General features: G+C 37.2%; 1 protein-coding gene across 6 annotated transcripts in view; it reads right to left on the reverse strand.

The window, feature by feature from the left end:
- Positions 1-288: 288 nt before the first annotated feature.
- Positions 289-21,141, reverse strand: part of ADAMTS20 (ADAM metallopeptidase with thrombospondin type 1 motif 20) — a 167,359-nt gene continuing 146,506 nt past the window's right edge. For all 6 annotated transcript variants that reach the window (XM_054024636.1, XM_054024644.1, XM_054024627.1 and 3 more), the window contains 11 exons: positions 17,519-17,686; positions 14,904-15,077; positions 11,706-11,876; positions 10,470-10,670; positions 10,218-10,347; positions 9,956-10,050; positions 9,778-9,872; positions 9,233-9,366; positions 7,528-7,619; positions 3,438-3,542; positions 289-2,020 (listed from right to left, as the gene is read on the reverse strand). In XM_054024636.1, coding sequence (XP_053880611.1) covers positions 1,931-2,020; positions 3,438-3,542; positions 7,528-7,619; positions 9,233-9,366; positions 9,778-9,872; positions 9,956-10,050; positions 10,218-10,347; positions 10,470-10,670; positions 11,706-11,876; positions 14,904-15,077; positions 17,519-17,686 — 1,455 coding nt within the window. In that variant the 3' untranslated portion in view covers positions 289-1,930. The remainder of the gene's footprint in view (positions 2,021-3,437; positions 3,543-7,527; positions 7,620-9,232; positions 9,367-9,777; positions 9,873-9,955; positions 10,051-10,217; positions 10,348-10,469; positions 10,671-11,705; positions 11,877-14,903; positions 15,078-17,518; positions 17,687-21,141) is intronic.

The raw sequence follows: 21,141 nt of genomic DNA on the forward strand, positions 1-21,141 counted from the left end.
AAGATTTGCAGGATTAGGCCTTAAATCCATGAGACATGAATACAATTCTAGATACAAAGGAGTTTTTTAATAAAATATTTTAAAAATGAATCTCACTACACACTGATTTCTGTTTGCCGCTACAGTGAATACAACTGATTGTGTGGCAATTATTTCAAGAATTAAAATATATGTTGTATTTTGCTCAAATGATGCTAGGAGTTTTAACTATTCTGAAGGTATACAACAGCTTCATTATTTTTGAAATACTATACTATACTTCAGTGTGGAAAAAATAAACAAAAGTACTCAAGTGTCAATCACACAAGCATATTTATTATATAAATATTTTATAAATTACAACATTTTAATTATAAATGTAAACATTTCTAGGAAAATAGTGTTATATATTTCTTATACACGTTTACAACTAGTATAAGGCACATAGTGCAAAAATACTTTTCTGATACAGAGATCACAAAATAGTCATCTACATGTGTTATCTAAAAAGCAACTGCTTAAACGTATGTGGTACAATATAGCCTTTCATTAAAAAGTATTCCTAACTTGGCTAACACTTTGTGGGTAAAACTAAGCTATAGCTGCCATATGACCTACCAGTTCTCACTGGCATATAAATAGTTAGCTGATATTTGGTTTAGAGTTGAAAAATGCCTATAATTATCTAGTACATAATGTGTCCTTTTATGCACCTAGAAAATCTTATTTTGAATACCTGAGAATTTACCTGAAACAGGTTATCTTTATTCTGTACTTATTTCTGGACTTGGACTAATTCTAAACAACAAATCAAACAGCTAGATCATGTCTGAAATTTAAACATTTCCTCCTATACGTTTAATTTTTCTAGGCTGAAGCACTTTTAACAGTGCACATTACAGTTGCATTTATTGCCCTCTGAAAAATTAAACTGCACTTCTCAAAAACGTGCACTACACACACTTTGGCCTAACCCTACCTTCCCTTGTTGAACCCAGAACTTTCACTAAGGTCAATGGGAATTCTGGGTGTGAAAGTGAGACAAGATAGGGCTTTTGTTAATATGCTGTTAGCCACTTCCAACAAATAAAATGTCTGGAGTATCTGGGCAGAGGTTAAGTAAATATGTATAGTTATACAACCGCATACTAAATTGTATACTGCTTTTACAGTATACACAGTTGTGTGAGAGGTAGGGTTTTAAAACTAGATTTTCAAACTATGATGTGTTTCTTTATTTTCTTGTACCCACAACAAAACAGCATTTTGATGTTTAACATTTTTCATGGAGACTACAGAGTTTGAACCACACTTTCCAAAATTAATATTACTGTTTGAGCACCACAAAAAGAGAGAGAGAATGAATGTTTTTAATAACACAGAAATGAAAAAAAAAAACCTATAGAAACTGTATCAGGAAAAAGTATATTGATGATGCACTCTTCTGATGTAAATTGTTGACAAAATATAATTCCCAACAGGTTTCATAAAGCTGAAAGTAGTTGAAATTATGAATTGGTTTCCTTCTTTTCTACACTTTAATATAGTTGATCAACAAAATCAGCACAGTATATGCATTTTAATGTACATTGTACAATGAGGTGCACTGATTAGTTGCAGGTACAGTATTACAATTATGGTCCAGTTTAAGGTGTTACCAGCAGTAACATCAGTGCAGTTTATTTTATTTGTTTGTATATACTGTACATTGAATGTGAATACCTCTTTATTAAAACCTGAGGGTTTATGATTGTGGTTTATGCACCTGTTAGCCCATCACTAAATGATTAAACAATGATATGCACCCCTGAACACTGAAGAAAATGGGAAGGAATTCTTAGTAGTAAATTAACATTTCAGAGATGAAAGACTGAAAAAAATAATAGCACCTAGAATTTGCACCTTAAAGACAGATTTTCCTGCTTTTGCTGTTCTTACCACTTCAGGGTTTTTACTGTATTTGAAGTTGGAGACCAATACTTGTGTTAGGAATACATTTCCCACAGAACCCTCCACATCTTCCATATATTTTAGTACCATCCTGGAAATTAGAGAGGCAAAAATAGTGAGAACTCAGTCAAGAGAAACTACTAATGCCATAGTTACACACAACAGTTTAATAAAATGCTGACTCATTAGAACCTTTGACACAGCCCACTGAAGACTGGAAGACAAGATCAAATTAACTCGAACCCATAGTGAACACACTGGGTTTGTCCAGACAGTGCAGCAGCATATACCAGAGGGCTGTAAATTGTAGACAAATGCCCTCCTAAAGGTTCCTAGCATATGTTAATGTAGCACTGTTTCAGACAGGACTATGTCAATGGGCAATAGGTACCTATTAGCACAGGTGCCAGCTTCCTACTTATTCCAGGGGTGCTCAACTGCAGGCCTCAAACCCGCATCCTGCCCTGCCTCTTCCTGCTTCCACCCCAGGCCCCATCCCCATCCATGCTCCACCCCCACCCCGCCTCTTCCTGCCCCCTTCCCTGAGCGTGCCCCATCCCCACTCCTCCCCCTCCCCCCAGCACCTCCTGCATGCTGCAGAACTGCTGATCCCGATGGGCAGGAGGTGCTGGGAGGGAGGGGGAGGAGTTGATCTGCAGGGCCGCTGGCGGGCAGGAGGAGGAGCTGACTGCCAGTGGGTGCTAAGCACCTGCTAACTTTTTTCTGTGGGTGCTCCAGCCCTGGAGCACCCACGGAGTCAGCGCCTATGCCTATTAGACTGTGTCAGCAGGGTCTATGCAGGGCAGTTAGAGTGCAATCCTTTAGAGCAGTCTACAATTTATAGCCCTCTGGCCGTGCACTATCCGACAGAATAGACAAGTTCATAAATTCTTGACCCATATACACTATGTACCTTCAGAGATTGCAAGGCTAACTGTGCAATGTTAGAATGTACTGCAATATAAATAATAATAATATAGCCATGTGGCTATTTGAAATTTAATGAATTTATGAAAAACATGTATGGACTAGTGGTTAATTAACCAATGTGTGTTTTATACTATTTATACCCTAATGCTCTTTCGATTTCCTGCATGAATTCTGTAGGAGATAAAAGATCCAGGAGAATTCCACACAATAGATATAGTAAAAAAGATTAATCACCTGGATAATGCCACTGTGTCATCTTAAAATTCTACGGGAAAGCTAGTTAGGATGAAGGTACTTACCAAGGTTGGAATGTTGTTAGGAGAACAGGATTAAAACACTCTTAACTCTTATGAAAGATGACATGAGCTCTTCAGTGACCACAAGTTGTCAGACCTCAGTGTTATATCTCATCTCCTCAAACAAGTCAGTGGCCTTGAACACCATTTTGATTCAGAAATGACTGAGATCAAAGAGTGGTCCCTACTGAACCACTACCACCACTTCCTACAGCTCTGAAGTATATATGAAAGTGTCTCAGTTAAGTCGAGAATAGACAAAATATATGCAAAACTACTTACTTGGGATTTGTGTATATCAACAGTTGCATAATTGCCCTGAGCAATCCATCTAGCTGTACTGGATAGCCTCAGTCCAGTGCCTGTCAAATTAATGCTGAACTGCCCCTATCAAGAAAAAACAAATCAAAGCACAGAGCTTATGTACAAACTTTAAGACACTTAACATTAGCAAATACTACTTAGAGTATTGCATTGTAACCTTATGTTCCATACTGAACTTTGTATTTCTAAAGTCAAAAAGCCTAGAAACCTCTATGTTTACACACACAAGCCTTTTACTGTATTTAGCTTGCTCACCATCTCTTATACCTTGACAGTAAATTATTATTTTAATATTTTTCTCCCCTATTATAATAAAATTAGGTTACATCAAATACTCAGACATTTTGTGATGTTCCCAGATAGTTTTTGCAAAGGAATTAATTATGGACAAAAACATAATGATCAGGAGTTCAGTTTAGATTAGAGAAACATCCAAAATTTCTGATATTTATTTGAAACATAAACAAGCCTTTTCATCAAGAGACATTGCTGAAATTGGTACAAACAGTTTTATTGTGATCCTTGCAGTAATTTCTGGTTTACTGGCGATGGGAAATAATGCTAAATAATACCAATTATTAGATCATTGGCATAATTACAATACCATATAACATAACATCAGTTATCTTAATAATCAAATAACAATTCTGGTCAAAAGCCAGACATTTTGAGAGATCAACAACAAATTTCAAAAATACTTTACAAATTATCTGAATTTCTGAAAACCTCAAACTTTTTGGATTGGTTCATGTTTGGGTTTGAGTCACATTTTATCTGAAGTGGATTGCTTATTATTCCTAATTGAAATCTGATGACTTTATTTTAAGTTGTGTATTAAAAAATACAAGACCTGCCAGAATGAGGCCTGCTTTCTTAAAGATAGACAAAGAGGGTGAGGTAATATCTTCTTTTGGACTAAACTCTGTGGTTGAAAGAAACAAGCTTCTGAAGCTTTGAAGAAGAACTTTGTGGAGCTCAAACGCTTGTCTTTCACCAACAGATGTTGGTCCAGTAAAAGATATTACCTCACCCACCTTGTCGCTCTCATGTCCTGGGACCAAGACAGCTACAACACCCGAAACAACAATTTCTCAAAAGATAAATATTTTAAACTGTTCTGAACTTTTTGGAGCTACATAGGCAGGGACTGCCACACTCTGGCAACTACAGACAAATCCTTCTCTCCTAACTCACAGCTCTCAGCCTTTTTCAAGTGCAGTATCCGATCAAGTGCCTCACCCTATTCTGAAAGAGATAGCTCACTCTTCAATGCTTACATAATACTTAATATACCTCTTAACAAAAGCAATCAATACAGATACAAATAAATATTTAAATTAAATTCACTGCTAAATACAAAGTTGTACAATAAATACAATTTCAGAGAATTGCATAGATTCCAGAGCCCTTTTATATGCAAACCTGTATTTAAAAATAAATATCAAAGATGGACTTGAAATACACTTTAGAACAGACAACATGTTCGGAACTAGAAACTATACTACCCTTTTTCCACTAATTTTTTCCACTTTAGAAAATAAATGGTGACACAGAAGACAAGTTGCAGAAATTGAATAAACTACATTAATGCAATATTGTGGTTGATGTTTTAAACAAACATGTCAGTAAATACTCTCTCTGTGTGTATGTATATACAGACAGTGCCAAAACTTGCTCCCCTTAGTAGCCAATGAGAATTTTGCAATTAACTTTAATGAAAACTGAATCAAACCTGCACTGAATGTACTTGTTTTAAATTTTGTAAAGTGACAAAGGCTATGAGATTAGTACTATGCAATCGAAATCTCCATCAGCTCCAGTCATACAGTACTTCATGAAAGACTCTTTCCCATTTTACTGTTTTATTCTTTTGCCAAAATCCAACATGGTAAATATATATTCTACTTACTGTTGGGTGGTTTCATCTAGGCTTGGCAGAATTTCAATTTTAATTTTTTCTACAATTTTGACAGATAATATCAATGTTTATCTTTAAGCATTTTTTCAATTTTTATCTATTTAAATTTTCACAGTTGTGAAATTCTGAGGAGGTCAGACAATTATTTAATGACAGATGTTGAGATTCAAAAAGTTAAAGCTTTATAAATATTAAAACACAAATTGTCAACATCACATGTAAAAATATACAAAGTGAATACGTTAAATCAACAAATCATACCTGGTTTTCCTATTGAATCACTAGTCCATTTTTAACGAGCTTAATTCTAAAATCTAATCACTGGATTTTGACTCTAATAAAGTTTTTTAACAGCATTTTTCTTATTTTGCCTATCTGTAAATTTCAATGATCATCAATGGAAATACTTTTTTCTCAGTTTGTGGTATACAGTGAAATCAACATTTACTGACTTTTACTGAAATCTAATCCTTCCAAGCCTAGTTTAAAGGTGTAAACGTTAAGGTGTTCATGAGATACCTGTATTATGATAGTACCCAAGCTTTAGCAAAAATAAACTACATACAAAGGACTGTAGGTACTGGATGAAGAGTTTATTTTTATTTCAGGGTACTACTGATGCATATGCACCATTCAAGTGTCACACTTGTGATTCATATAGATGCTGAAAACGTCATGAAAATTCAGTCTCGTATAGTTTGGTATAACTTATTTTCTGTATATTTTCATATCTAGTTGCTCTTTTTATTTTGTAGAACTCATACCCCTAGGTGTACTGGCACATGCTGATATGTTACACAGGTGAGGTGGTTCTTTCAGTACCAAGGAAGTGGAATGTATTAATTTTATGGAATACTGCATCTGGAGAAAATGAATGTAAATGTAGTGCAGCTTATTCCATAATCATAGACCCATAGTATTTCACGAAGTAACTTCATCCACAGTGATGTCATGTTGCAGAAATAAATAAAAGTTGCATGTGTGCAATTATACTGATGGCACAGCAGTTGCCTGTCATGTATAATATTCAGGCTTGGGAACAGATTTGAAAAACTTTGAGTGTGAAGGAAGCGGTGCAATTGATCTGGACAGAGACCAGCAGCACTCCTTCAAGGCATCTCCTATAGGTGAACTCGTCAGTGCAGAGATATATCCCCAATTAGCTGAATCCATTATCATTAGTTAATAAAGGTCATGTTCATCACTGGTGTAAAGAGAGGCAGTTCAATAGAGCTGTGCCCACTTAGGTCAGTAGTGGATTTGGCCCTACGATATTTTTGTCAGTAGCCAGTGCTCTGAAGCACTTGTGAAGATTTTTGTTTATTTGTGGTTTAATTTTCTGGTTACTGTATTCTGGTGCTGGTCTTAGACCAGTGGATGACATTTGGCTGCTTGGGATGCCTTATTGTATCTGCATTTAGTAGACCTCTGCTCTTTCTCCACACAGGTATTCCGATCTGTTTCGTGATGTCCCAGGTCATTAAGGCAACTCACAACATATGGTGGGAAGTGTTCTTTTGCTGCTGAGTGGCCAACGGCTGACTTATCTTTAAGTACTGCCTTTCAGCTCCTCCACTCTTTATGTGAATGAATGTCTCATGCCATATACATCATAGGAGCAGAGAAACCAAGAGAAAATACTGACAGAAGGGGAGTTAGCTGATACTGCTGTCCCAAAAGGGATCAAAAGAAGGGGAGAAGGAAAGGGATGGAGAGGAAATGAAAAATTTGATGGGGCCTTAGCAAGGGAGGAGAGCTGGAAAGAGGGATTAGAAGGACATTGGAAAGACGTGCAAAAAATGTAAGGGGTATTTCACATCAGAAGAACACCAGAACAACTCCTGCAAAAGGCAGGAACACAAGAGATCAATAGCAGATTGGATACTTATACATGGAGCAGGAACATGAGGGACAGCAAAGGAGAGAGATGTGGGGAAAACAATTTCAGGGAGCAAATGTAAGGGATGATGGAATAGAAAAGAAGGGAGCAAGAAGCAATTATTTATTAATGTACTGTATTTTTATACAGAATATTGAGTGTACATTAGAGCTTATTGCATCTTCCTACTAAGACCTCTAGTAAAATGATCTTTTTCTTAAGTGTTAATTTCATGAAAAAATTATAAATACCTGTGGGCATCTGGCAGCACTATAGCAATCGCCAGCTGTAGCAAAAGGAACAGCTCTCCCAAATACATTCTGAGCAAAGAGAAGGTCTGTAGCTAATAAACAGATATGACAATTATTTAGCACTGGAATTGTTGCTTTAAAAACTTATCAGGAGATAAGCAATATGCAGAAAGTAGCAAAAGTATTACTTCAGTAAACTGCTTCCATGTACATTTTAAATAGCATGTTTAATTAAAACATGTAATAGTGACAATGTTGTCTCATAGATTCATAGATTCCAAGGCAAGAAGGGATCATTGTGATCATCTAGTCTGACCTCATGTATAACCCAGGTCACAGAATTTCCCCCAAATAATTTCTAGAAATAAGTGCCTAAGGCCTGGAAATTGAGAGAGAACATCTTTGATTAATGAAAATATTCCAGCTAGATTACAAAATGCAACACACTCAGAGGCACAGTAGACCCCTGTCCACTCGCCACTAAATGAAGAAAAAACTACATAAATAATTAAGAGATTGCATTAACACCTTGAGTTTATTAATTCACAGAACTGCATGTTAACAAAATAAGAACTCTTATGACTTGTTTTAACATCTAATTTTGTTGTCCATTTGTGGCATATGTTAAATTTGGTTTTATTTTTGTTGTTGTATATATTAAAGTGTATACATTTGTTCAGGGCGAGAAGGGCCCTTTAACTAGTAGATTAGGGCATAACAAGAACCAATGGCTTGAAGTTAAAACCAGACAAATTCAAATTGGAGATAAGGTGCACATTTTTAATAGTGTGGGTGATTGACCGTTGGAACAAACTAACAAGGGAAATGGTAGGTTCTCCATCTCTTGATGTCTTCAGATCGAGACTGCATGCCCTTTTGGAAGATATGCTTTAATCAAACAAGTTATTGGGCTCAATATGAAGGTAACTGGGTGAAATCGGCCTGTGATATACAGGAGAACAAACTAAATGATCGAATGGTCCCATCTGATCTTAAAATTTATGAATTGTGCTGAACATTTTTTAAAAAAGTGTTCTGTAATGGGAGGATAAATACAATTGGGTTTTGGTTTTATTTGTATTGAGTTTCTTAAATGTTTTACATTCTAAAGTCCAAGTAAATTTGGACATTCTTTTAAGTGTTGATCTCATATGAATGCATACAACCTGACACATTCATATTAACAAAAATAATAATAAACCACACATCACACTCCCTCTCCCCCATACCTCCAAATTTAGGGTTAGAGTTAATGGTTTTAATAAAAAGTACTGATTTTCAGTCAGTCAACGTCCTACTTCCCTTCTCATCCCTTTTGTTCATGATCATCATCAACTTACATAAACATAAAGCTTGGGTGCTTGAACACACCTTGAACCTAGACGGGTCCCTTGAACACATCTCTAGATTTGGAAAACAAAATCCATGTAATCTGCTATAGGAAAAGGCTTAGTTCTGCTCTTGAGAAACACAGACACATGCAGATTATACATGTGTATTAAAGTTAGGAGACACCCATGAAAGCGTAAGGTTTCAACCTGTGAAGTTCTTTGTTTCATTCATGGAAGTGCCACAGAAGTTAAGAGTTTTGTTTGTTTAGAAATGGCGCAACTGGGTCCTAAATTTGCATTTATAGTAGTCACTTTAAAATTCCAACAGAAGGATCATATTACATAGAGTTCTATAATAATATATAAACACTTACTTTTAATTTGCATAGAGATTATATCAATTCTTATTTTGCTAAAAATAGTGTGTCCAGCAGCAAGGTAGTCATTTCTGCATGCACAGTCTTGCCTTCTGCTTCCATTGAAAGGACATTCGTATGGATTTTGTAACCTGCAATGGCACATTTTGGTTTCTATTTTGATATGCTTTCTAAAGTAGTATCATACTGAATAATAATCAAATCATTGTATACTACGCACAGAATACCTCACAAAACATATTGAATAGTAGGACATTTATACACTTGGGCCAACTGCAGCACTGGTATAACCAGGTGCTATTTTCACTGAAATAATAAAAGGTCATTTGTAAGGTCAGTTACTGCAGGTACACACAAATTCAGTATGGAAATATATTTACATTAGTGATGTACATTTGCATGCCTACATCTTTGAAAATTGGGCCCAAATATATTTCTATGCATATGCTCCCACAAAGGAAAACTCTGCTTTATAGTTTCAAAGTACCAAATACATTTCATAAAGTAAGAACCGCACTGACTTAAAAACAAGCCCTTTATACCTGTATCCATATACTTCAGAAAAGTTGTCTGCTTCACCTTTAACCAATGTTAAATATTCTCTGGGATTCTCAAACTGCATCCCCGAACAATAAATCTACAACCAAAAATATAACTCTTATTACATAATACAAGTTTTATTTCACAACCCACCCCTTGTGATAGAAATGTTAATAGTACCTTTATCAATCTTCCTTTGATGTTAAGTAAATATTCACCATCCTTTCTAATCCTTTTTTTAATCTGGATTTCTTTGCAGCTGGTGAAAGCTTCACCTTAAAAATGAATGATTGAACCATATCAATATTTCATGAACTGATAATTGAATATGAACAGCTACTCATGTATATTTGTGTGAAAATATATTTATTTTACAGTTTTTACATAAATATCCCAAGAAAGCATTTAGTACAGTAGAAAATCATCACTGTCAATTACTTACATTCTTTTGCATGACAGATCTTTCTGGCTGCTGGTTTTAAACGTGACAGGCATAAGCCACTGGATAAACCATTTTCAGTCATGCATTCTACTCTTCTTTCCTTTATTCCCACTCCACAAGCTACTGAGCACTACACATATAACCAAAAGTTCAGAAGAAAATAAATCATTAACACTGTCAGCAAATAAATTTTGGTAAACTTTTTTGTGTTTGAGGCAACTGTAAAGTTTTAGCTTGCACATTTATACTCACTTTGCTCCATTTCCCCACTTTCCAAGTAGCTGCTTGTAAACATCCCCTGATATTACATTTATAAATGTGTGGGGAAGGCACTATTGGGCAATCTCGATATGCTACCGAGCGAAGACCATAGGCACGATTATTCCGAATAGTGTGGATTCCAATACAGTATGTGATCCTTTGCCAGTAATCAAGCCCACAGCTGGCTGAACACTGAAATAATAACAAAAAGCATTATTTTCGATGATATTTGCAGCAGATCAAAATATAGAGTTAGTGAGTTCTGATCCTCTCTTCAGTGGGAGTATGGGGCGTAGTAGCCATTATTCCCACATATGCTGGCCCAGCAGATCTTAGTAATGATCTGGCAGAGTACAGAAATGGAGCGCTATAATAACTATGCCTCAGGGCTTATGGAGCCTTTGGAGGTGGGAGCTTATGCCATCCCCTGTCCCAAGGTGGGAACCTGACTTTGCAGTTACCTCCACACAGTGCAGGTGAGAAAGGTCCAATGGTCCAGGAGCCCGATGTAAAGCCTACTGAACTCAACGGAAAGACTCCCACTGACTTCAGTGGGGCTTTGGATGAGGCCCCAGGAGAGGTTCTTCAGTACACAGAAAAGGAATTTGGTGGTTAGGACCAAGAGGAGCAGCTGTTCTCTAACTGAGAATCTTCAGGTGGGTCGTGAGTTGTGGCTAGTAGATCATGGCAAAATCTCTAAAACATGGGGGCTGCTGCAAACAAGGGGGAGAAAACTGATAGAAAAGAAGAAGCTCCCTTTATCTTCCTGCTGATGCCATTTCACCCCATTACAGTTCCTGCTATTCCTTTACCCCCTGTACTCTGCTCCAGAGAAGAGTCACTTAAAGATGGTGAGAAGCTGACAGTCTAGAGCCGGTGTCCTCCAGCACTCACAGTACTCAGCCCCGCCCACAGGCTCAGAGTGCAGCACAAATGCAGTGGGAGGAGGAGAAGAGCTTAAGTATTCCCCCTGTTGCCCCCACCCACAGGTACCAGAAAATACCTACCCATCAGGACTCCTCCCACCCAGAGCTGCAACAGATTGTGGAACACAACCACATAGGATTGTGGTATTGGAGCCACAATAAGAAATCATGGCTGGTGTGAATGTCCCATGCGGAAAAAGTCTAAAATATTTTTTTTTTACACAGAATGTACAATTTATATTAATATTCTCGGATATACAACATCAAAATGAAAATTTGGTTAGCAATATGATTAATTTACCTGTGACAAGTCTCCTGTAACCACAACATATTTACAGGGAGCAATCCTGCATTTTTTGATCGATGGAGGCTTTGTGGCAGGATCACAGGAACTTTCATTTACTTGGATCTTGTTTTCATCCACACACTTGACCTTCCGGCGTGTTTCCTTTTTCCTACATGATGCTGAGCACTGGGTATGACAAACAAATTACAGCTTTTCCATTTAAAATGGTTATTTATAGAACAAATCTATCTGGTGCACAAGTAAAACCTTGAAACAAAGATCTAGTGAAACCTGTTATCTATTTCAGTACAAAACACCTAGTGTGTCCAAACCTTTGTTCTCAAAGCACGGATACCAGCACTTGTAATTATACGTCCTTATTGTTTCATATAGGACTGTGTAACATGTGAGGTGAGCCAGAGGTTAAAACGAAGAAAACGTCAGGGCAGGACAAGGGGCTGGGTCAAAATGACACCTCTGTGTGAAAGGATAAGAAACAATAAGCATTCAATTAATGTACGCTGGGTAACTTGGTCTTTAGAAAGTGAACATCTTGCAAATGTTAAGTTATAAAGGAGTTTTGATAAAATGAATCCAAACTCTACATTAGTAACCATTAATATTGGATATAACTGTGAAAGAAGGGCAGGGACAATGTGAACAAAGGAATTTCACACAAAGGGTAACAAACATGAAATGAGTTAGCAAGAAGAGACAGCAAAGCAAAGTGAATTTAAGAACTGTCGCATCTGATGTGGGGGTTAGGTTCTAAAGCCAGCGTGTAAGGCGAAAGTCAAAACCCCAGACCAGCAGCGGGCTGAGCTGGTCTGGCAGCTGAAACCCCAGACTGGCTTAGCCCGCTGTTGGCCTGTGGTTCTGTCCGCCGGCTCCTGCCAGCCGGGGACGCAGCCCCGCTCAGCCCGCTGCTGGCCTGGGGTTCTGTCCATCGGGCTGAGCAGGGCCGGCAGATGGAACTCCAGCCCGTCAGCTGGCTGAGCTGCTTAGCCCACCGCCAGTCTGGGGTTCTGGCTGCCAGCCCCTTGCAAGCCAGGGTCCCGGCCGCCGGCCCCACTCAGCCCGATGGACGGAACCCTAGACCGCGCATAGTTGAATTCGTGTAAGTTAAATGCGCGCCTGATGTGACTACACTGTATGTTTCCAGTTGAGAGCTCTGCATTTCTAAATGAAAAAAAAAAGCATTTGGAGAGAAGGGAAAATCCATACTTATTGTTGAAAATGTGTTTTTCCTGTTATAAAACTCATTATCCTAAACATTTCTGAACAGTCTAGAGAATCTCTGCACCACTGGCTAGCAAATCATGTTTATGTTTGTCTTGGCTAATATTTATCCCTAGTGTGTCAGTACCACAGCACTCCCAATACTCCAATAGTGGGTACCTCAGAACCTCTTTGTCAAGTGCCTCTTCCTTTGTTTTTGGTGAGGGCAGAGAAGGAGAGGTGGCAGCACTGTACTTGTTGGGATCAGGGGGATGATGAGAGGAAGAGGCAGCCGATGAGGAGCAGACACACAGAGGGACATTGAAAGCACAATACAGGGAAGCTGAAGCATAAAGACTAGAAAATGGCAAAGGAAGACATGTGGGAGCAAATGAAGCTAGATGATGAATTTTTTTTAAAAAAAGTAATTAAAACAGACATTTCAATTCTCAGTTCAGATAAACATTTTTAAAGGATTTTTTTTTTAAAACGAAAAGGAAATAAATAATTCCCCTAAAGAAAAACAGCCTTCACCTGGATGGACCAAGAAAGGGTGCATGTGCACAACTCCCCATGAAGCCAGGGTTCAGCATTAGCATCATCAGGCGAGGTGCCCATATGCATTGTGCGCAAAACATTCTTGTGACGCTAGCACTGATGGCTAGTACCACAAGGATGTTCTGTGAGTGTAAAGTTTGGTTTCTCCCCTCTATTATGCTAACATCATAGTACTTCAATGATTACAATTACTCTCATATGATAAACCGGGGTTTCTCTAACTCTGTTACAATGTGGAGCACAGCTTAATAGAGATTGTCTCTAGGACACCTCCCCTCCCAATCTCAGTCATGTGGGCACTTCTATTCCTGATCACATAATATTCCTCTGGCAAATGCTGCAGTTGCTTACATGACAAAGTGACAGTAGGAATGTATTTATATATCTTCAACTTTCTTGTAATTGATTTAGCAGATATATATGGAAAATATGCCAGAATCATGTGACCAATACCCTGCTCTTTGCAAGCCACCAGCAAGTGATCTGTGGTTTATCTGTGGTTTATGGCATGTACAGTAATAGCAAGTCAAGAGGACTATACTTTTACAGTATAAATAGTGCACCATTTAAGTTTAAAAATCATCATACCCAAATTTGGGACTTTGTTCCCCTAGTAGCCTGATTCTAAGAGGCAGCATCCCTGAGGATCAGCTTATAAATTAACATTGCATAACAGTGAGGCTACCTGTGCATCTTCCTGGGTATGCTTCTTTTTTTAATTATCTGCAATACTTGCTTCACATTTTTACTTATTTATTTTTTACAGTTACTATAATATCAAAACCATTTACAATTCTATGCCTTTGGATTTTCTTAAACTGTTTTATTTTATTTCTTATTTTTAAAGGCAAATCCACATTGTAAAATAAATAAATAAATGGAGATATACCTATCTCATAGAACTCGAAGGTGATTGAGTCCAGCCCCCTGCCTTCACTAGCAGGACCAAGTTCTGATTTTTGCCCCCTCAAGGATTGAACTCCCAACGTGGGGTTTAGGAGGCTAATGCTCAAACCACTGAGCTATCCCCCCCTGAATTGTGGAAAGAAATGTTCCCAAAGGGATTTTATCCTTGGAGTTTCTACTGAATACTTCATCTTTCATGACATTCCCTGCAGATATTTTCTATTCTTAAAAGGTGATTATTTTATAGTTTCTGATTTTTGAAGCCTCCATTGTTAAACATATTCTACATTAGATACAGGTTACATGAGATTGAAGAAAGAGATAACTATTACATTAAAATTAGTTTTAAACTCCCCCATTAGGGACCTGCTGATACTTTCTGCACTGTTTATGCCTACAACTTTAGACAAACACGTTCTTTATTAGAAAGAAAAAGTGCCTTTGAAATTTCATGCCACAGCTTTTGAATTTTGCAGGCCTGTTCACATTTGCAGGCCAGTTACTTCACATTAATTGAAAGGCCATACTTACATCTTGCCATTCATCTGTCACCCATTGGTATGGCACACAGGCAGGCAGCCAACAGGGCTTCTGACTAGGGGGCTGGGCATCATGATTACACATTGCTTCATTCACTCGACCCCTGCCTTTCAGCCGACAGTAAACATCCCGTTGTTGAATCCCCACTCCACAGGTCACCGAGCACTAAAGAAAATACATAGACTTTAAGGTCAGAAGGGACCATTATGATCGTCTAGTCCGACTTGCACAATGCAGGGCACAGAATCTCATCTCACCCAACTGCCATTTTCTCTTCAGGTTAAACAGACTTTACATCAAGGGGCTGATGTTGGGAAGTCAAAACAATTTAAACGCAAGTTTTTCCCCCCATTCACTAGGGAGCACTGTTTTCTTCTGACTTTAGCAAAGCTGACACCTCATTGCAATACCCACTGTTCTCCTTAGACAGGAAAATTGTAAGAAAAAGCGTTGACAGATGGTTTCACCTCTACTCTGGGGAAGAGTTGGAGAAATAGAATGTTACAGCAATTAAGGAAAAAAGAAGTTAAAGAGGAGGATTGGTAAGTACCATTCATTCTCTATTTGTACCATAGACATAGGCAATCATAGATTGGGTCAGTTTTTATGCTGTTTCAGAGTAACAGCCGTGTTAGTCTGTATCCGCAAAAAGAAGAACAGGAGTACTTGTGGCACCTTAGAGACTAACAAATTTATTAGAGCATAAGCTTTCGTGGACTACAGCCCACATCCGAAGAAGTGGGCTGTAGTCCACGAAAGCTTATGCTCTAATAAATTTGTTAGTCTCTAAGGTGCCACAAGTACTCCTGTTCTTCTTTTTTCTGCTGTGTTCACTTCCTCTGGGTGTGGCAGAGAGGTGAGACTGTCAGGGTGCTGGTTATAACTTCCTGATTCTCCACCTACCATTAGGCATAGGTCAGAGCAGCCTGGTTCACTAACCTGTGCCAGCTGGTTCTGGTAACCAAAGGACCATTTGCCAGCTACTGACTGCCAGAGTACATCATGCTGCAGGAACACCCCTTTGTGTACCTCAACACTTCTCCACACCCCCCACTAGAATCTCCCTCTCTTTGCACTGCCTGAGTAGCACAATGGAGCCAGGGTAAAGAACCTCCATAATATCAGGCTCCCAACGCGAGAGAGACTCTTAAACGACAAGGAAGCATCCTGGGAGTCTTTGTAGGGGAGATGGGTGGTGCAGGAAAAGAATGGAGCTTCTACCTCCCCCCATCAAGTTCTCCAAAGTCAGAGATCCCTAAACAGATAAAAAGGGGATGGGAAGAAACCCAGCTTTTGGCCAGGCCATTTGTCTGAGTTTCTCCCCTTCAATTCCAGGGGACTAAAGAATGTGTGTGAAACACTATTCAGTTAAACAGGTAAACTGATCTGTCCCATATATGCACAGAAGAATGACATTGAATACATTATTATATATATTATGTTAATACCATAGCCTGCAAATGTTAGTGTATATTCTATTGTTTATAGATGACGGACAACAATTTCAAAAGCATGTATGTGATGTAGGACACAGTGGGCTTCAGGCTTCCTGGTGCCTAAGACACTTTTGAAAAGTTTACCCTTAAAGAGCAAGTTAAAAGCAAAGTACTGCATGTGATGAATGATGACACAATACATTATTACACACTGATAAGAAAACCTCAAGAGATTTGGAGTTCTGTTTAAAAAAAAAATCACAGAATGTAAATGTTTATCTTAACAATTTCATCTTGAATATACATATAAGGCTAGCTTCCCTTCAAGAACAGGCTGCCTTGTGAGAGGAAAGCCCCGAACTATTAATCAGCAACGGATGCATATTATCAAATAGATTTTCATTTTCACTTGCAAATTTGTCAGTCGTTTCTGTGATTTAGTTTAAAGATAAAAGTAAGACCTTAAAGTGAGCCACTTCAGTTTAAATTGTAGATATAATTAGTGTGGGGATGAAACAAGCTTCCATATGAGGAGAGATTAATAAGACTGGGACTTTTCAGTTTGGAAAAGAGATGACTAAGGGGGGATACGATAGAGGTCCATGAAATCATGACTGGTGTGGAGAAAGTAAATAAGGAAGTGTTGTTTACTCTTTCTCATAACACAAGAACTAGAGTTCACCAAATGAAATTAATAGGCCGCAGATTTAAAACAAACAAAAGGAAGTATTTCTTCATACAATGCACAGTTAACCTGTGGGACTCTTTGCCAGAGGATGTTGTGAAGGCCAAGACTATAGTTCTTAAAAAAAGAACTAGATAAGTTAATGGAGGATAAGCCCATCGATGGCTATTAGCCAGAATGGGCAGGGATGGTGATCCTAGTCTCTGTTTGCCAGAAGCTGGGAATGGGCGACAGGGGGTGGATCACTTGATGATTACCTGTTCCGTTCATTCCCACTCACGCACCTAGAATTTGCCCCTGTCAGAAGACAGGATACTGGGCTAGATGGACCTTTGGTCTGACAAAGTATGGCCGTTCTTATGTGTGTAGCACATGAAGAACAACTTCTGTCTAGCACTTTAATTGAAGCAGTATGGCATTAATATGGCCTTTTATGCTTTGCTTAGAAGGAAGAGTGGTATATAATTACAGTAAATTTTACATACATCCTTCCACCTGTTGGCCTTCCATGCAGGGCATCTGACAGCTCTACAAACTTTGTGGATTCGAGGCTTCTTTAAATGTCTACAGTTTTCTTCCTCTAATTTAATTTGGATGCTGTTCACACAATGCACATCACGATACTTTATACCCTTTCCACAGGAAACGGAACACTGGAAAAGAAGAAATAGATTTGCTTTATTCCTTTGTCTTTATTAGAATTTTAAAATAACATAAAAAAAAAAGCAACCACTTACCATATGCCATAATACAAATAAGTAATAACTGTTTTATATTGTGCATGTCTACTTTGAAGTTACCATAGAAGTTGTTTCCTAATGAACAGTACTTATTGTTCACATCCTGGCCAACAATCAGTTAATTGTTCATTCATTCAATGTCATTTTTAAATATATGAGATCAGCCGTCAACTCACAAGATCTCATAAATATGCTGATTTCACAACAATTCATTTCACAACAAATCTCTGTTTGTAAATAAATATACTGCTCATTTGTGTGTGTATCAGAAAAGATGGGTTATACAATGAATCAGAATAAATCACGAACAAAACAAAACTCCTTTAGTTTCCACAATCTGTCTGAGAATGTGTCATATAGACCCTAGAGCCTCATGGAGTTTGTACTGTTTTTAATCCTATGTTAATATATCTTACTATATCCTGCGTTACTATATTTTTACATTTACTATATATTTACATAATTTACATTTATAATTTACATTTATTATTTTTACACTTATAATTCACATTTATATTATTTACATTTATATTTCAATGGGGCCAGGATTTCACCCCAACTCTCTAGCAGCTCTCTTCATTTCTGCAGATCCTATTTAGGTCCCGATCCTGCACTATGTAGTGTGTGGGCGGAATGGGTGTATTTCATACAAGTAAAATCAGCAATATTTGATGCTGAGATTGGAAATAAATTAATGAAATTGCTGCCTTTCAATATCTGAAGAATTAATGTAGCTGATAAATTCATTTCTGGAAAAATGTTGATATACAAAAGGAAATTTTTTCTCTTTCAGTTTTCAGAAAGGGTACAGTTTAATTTATTCTAGGTTTTAGACTATGATTTATCGTAGGCCTTAGAAGTCTTGTGCAATTGCTTCCACTACAATCAGGTGGAGAACGATTACGCAATCAAAACGTCATTCATACACAGATGCAGAAAAGAAGACTTAGCCAAAGTGGGTAACCTCCCCTTTCTTCACAAATGCCAGCAGGTATTTCCTTCTTTCTCCTATCTAGTGTCCTTCATTAGGGGAATTTACATCACATCTCAATATAATCAACCTTGTAACATCATTTTCTATTTCCACGAAATAAAGTTTACAAAATACAGCCCCCTGGCTGCAAAAACGCTAAATCATCTTGCCTTAAAACTACTGGTGGCAAGCCACTCTACACAACTGTTTTGCTGAGACACACACATTTTACACAAAGGTGCTCATCACATTTAATTAAATAGGGTGTTAACTTGCTCACTCAGGCCCTGACCTGCAAAGACTTAGGCATGTGCTTTAACTTCATACATGTAAATAGTCCCATGGATTTAAATGGGACTACTTATGTGTTTAAAGTTAAGCATATGCATAAATCTTTGCAGGTTTGGGACCTGAGCTGCATTTATTAAACATCATAATTGATATCATGTCTCTTTATGTAACTTTCACTATGTTTTTAAAACAAGCCTACTGGCTTACCCCACAACTAACAGCATACAGTTCTAATTGGCAGTGACTACAACGAATGGGAATGTTTCTAAACTAAATCATTTGTCCTTCATGTGAACCTTTCAATTTGTGGCTTTAAAATGGTGTGTATATAATTTAAAGGATTTGTGTTACATTTTGAACAATCCAAAGAGAGGAAAATGTGGTAAATGCTGCATATAAAACAATTTGCTGTAACTCAGCTATTTCTTTACCTTTATCTAAGACTACGGTTGGTGAGAAAACCTGCAATTTTTACAAAGCTTATAATTATAAAAGTATTTCAAAGATAAACTCTGATTTCAAAGGATTCAGATCTCAAAGCATCACACATTGTCTACACTTAAAAATCTAAAATACTAAGAAGACCTTGATACCTGGTAGTACACTTAAAGTGTCTACAGATATTTAAAAGAAGTAATAAAATGCATGTGCAAGGAAACACAAACTCTAAAGATTGTCCCTTTTCATTCTGTTTTTAATAGAATGGAACTATAGTACAGCACAAGCTCACTTCCCCATCTGATATAATAGGAAGAGAGCACATTCACATGGCTGGATGCCCCTCCTTCCTCAATGGTCTTCATCTGCCAATCATTAGTTAATCCTCAAAAGCTACTAGACACAGCCTTTCTAGCCCCTGTGGGCACTTCTTCATTCAAGAGATAGCATTACAAGAGCCCTGTTGTCAAAGAGCTCTCTACTTACAAAGGTGCAATTCCTATAGCAGAGAACACAAAGGTAAGCTTAGTCTTTAATTCCTTGTTGCCCTTGCAATTAAAAAATCAAGACACTTTTCATATTATATTTACAAATAATTTGCTTCTAAGGTATATCCAGCAATAATTTGTTTAATAAAATGTGAATAATTTTAAATGGCTGATTGATGTCAAATAATAGTAATAAAATACACACATAAATATTTTTCCCTCTGCAGCCTTATAGAGGCGACCTTCTAAAGACATTATTTTGCATGTGCTTAACTATACACTGAATATTTATGTTTAGTACTAACAATTCAAAACTTGAACATCTTCTTTAAAATTAGTGAGCCAAATCCAACCTTGACATGCCTCCTTTAATTTCAAATTGTCTAAATTTGCATTGGCCCCTGTCTCCAAAGAAGGTTGAAGATTTAATCTATTATAATTGCAACATAAATTAATAGTAGGTAGAATGTAAGAAGATCACTCATAGAATTTACAGGATACATTATATATATTGTATGAAGATATGACCCTAGGTTCTCTTATATAACAAAGTTCTACTATTAAACTTCATAAAGTAAGATTATACAGGAAACAGAAAATAAACAGAACCAAATGTTTTGGTCATCAACAGCAGTGGAGAGGGAACAGATGAGATGGTCATTTAAAAGGAAAATACAAGACATAATGATTATAGAACTATAGGTGGTCCAGTTTCTTTTAAAGTTTGTTATCTCTAATATTGCTCATTCAAGTGAAAATGGTTAAAGCCTGCTGAAATGTATTAGATGTCTCAATGAAAATGTGAAACCACAAATGAAAGATTACCTAGCAGATATTTACAGAAGAAAACTAGGACTTAATGATTCTTAAAGTTGTTTAAATTTGTAACTAAGAACATTTAATTTAATTGTGGGAAATGGACTTTCATTTTTCAGTTATATAAATTTGTATAAATGATCCCAAATTAAAACCATCAATAAAACCTAACGAATGGTTTTTAAATGGCAGTAAATGACATGAACATTTGTCTTGGACTTTCCAGTTTGTACCAAGAAAATTTTAAATTAACTGAGAAACAATAGTTGCAACAATGATTTTATTTTTAACATAGAGGTTATTTTTTACTCCATGCTTATCTAATACCTTCTGAAATAACTAAATAAATCAGAATAGTTTGG

This window comes from Malaclemys terrapin, chromosome 1 (genome assembly GCF_027887155.1).
Source record: "Malaclemys terrapin pileata isolate rMalTer1 chromosome 1, rMalTer1.hap1, whole genome shotgun sequence".
Classification (NCBI taxonomy): Eukaryota; Metazoa; Chordata; order Testudines; family Emydidae; genus Malaclemys; species Malaclemys terrapin.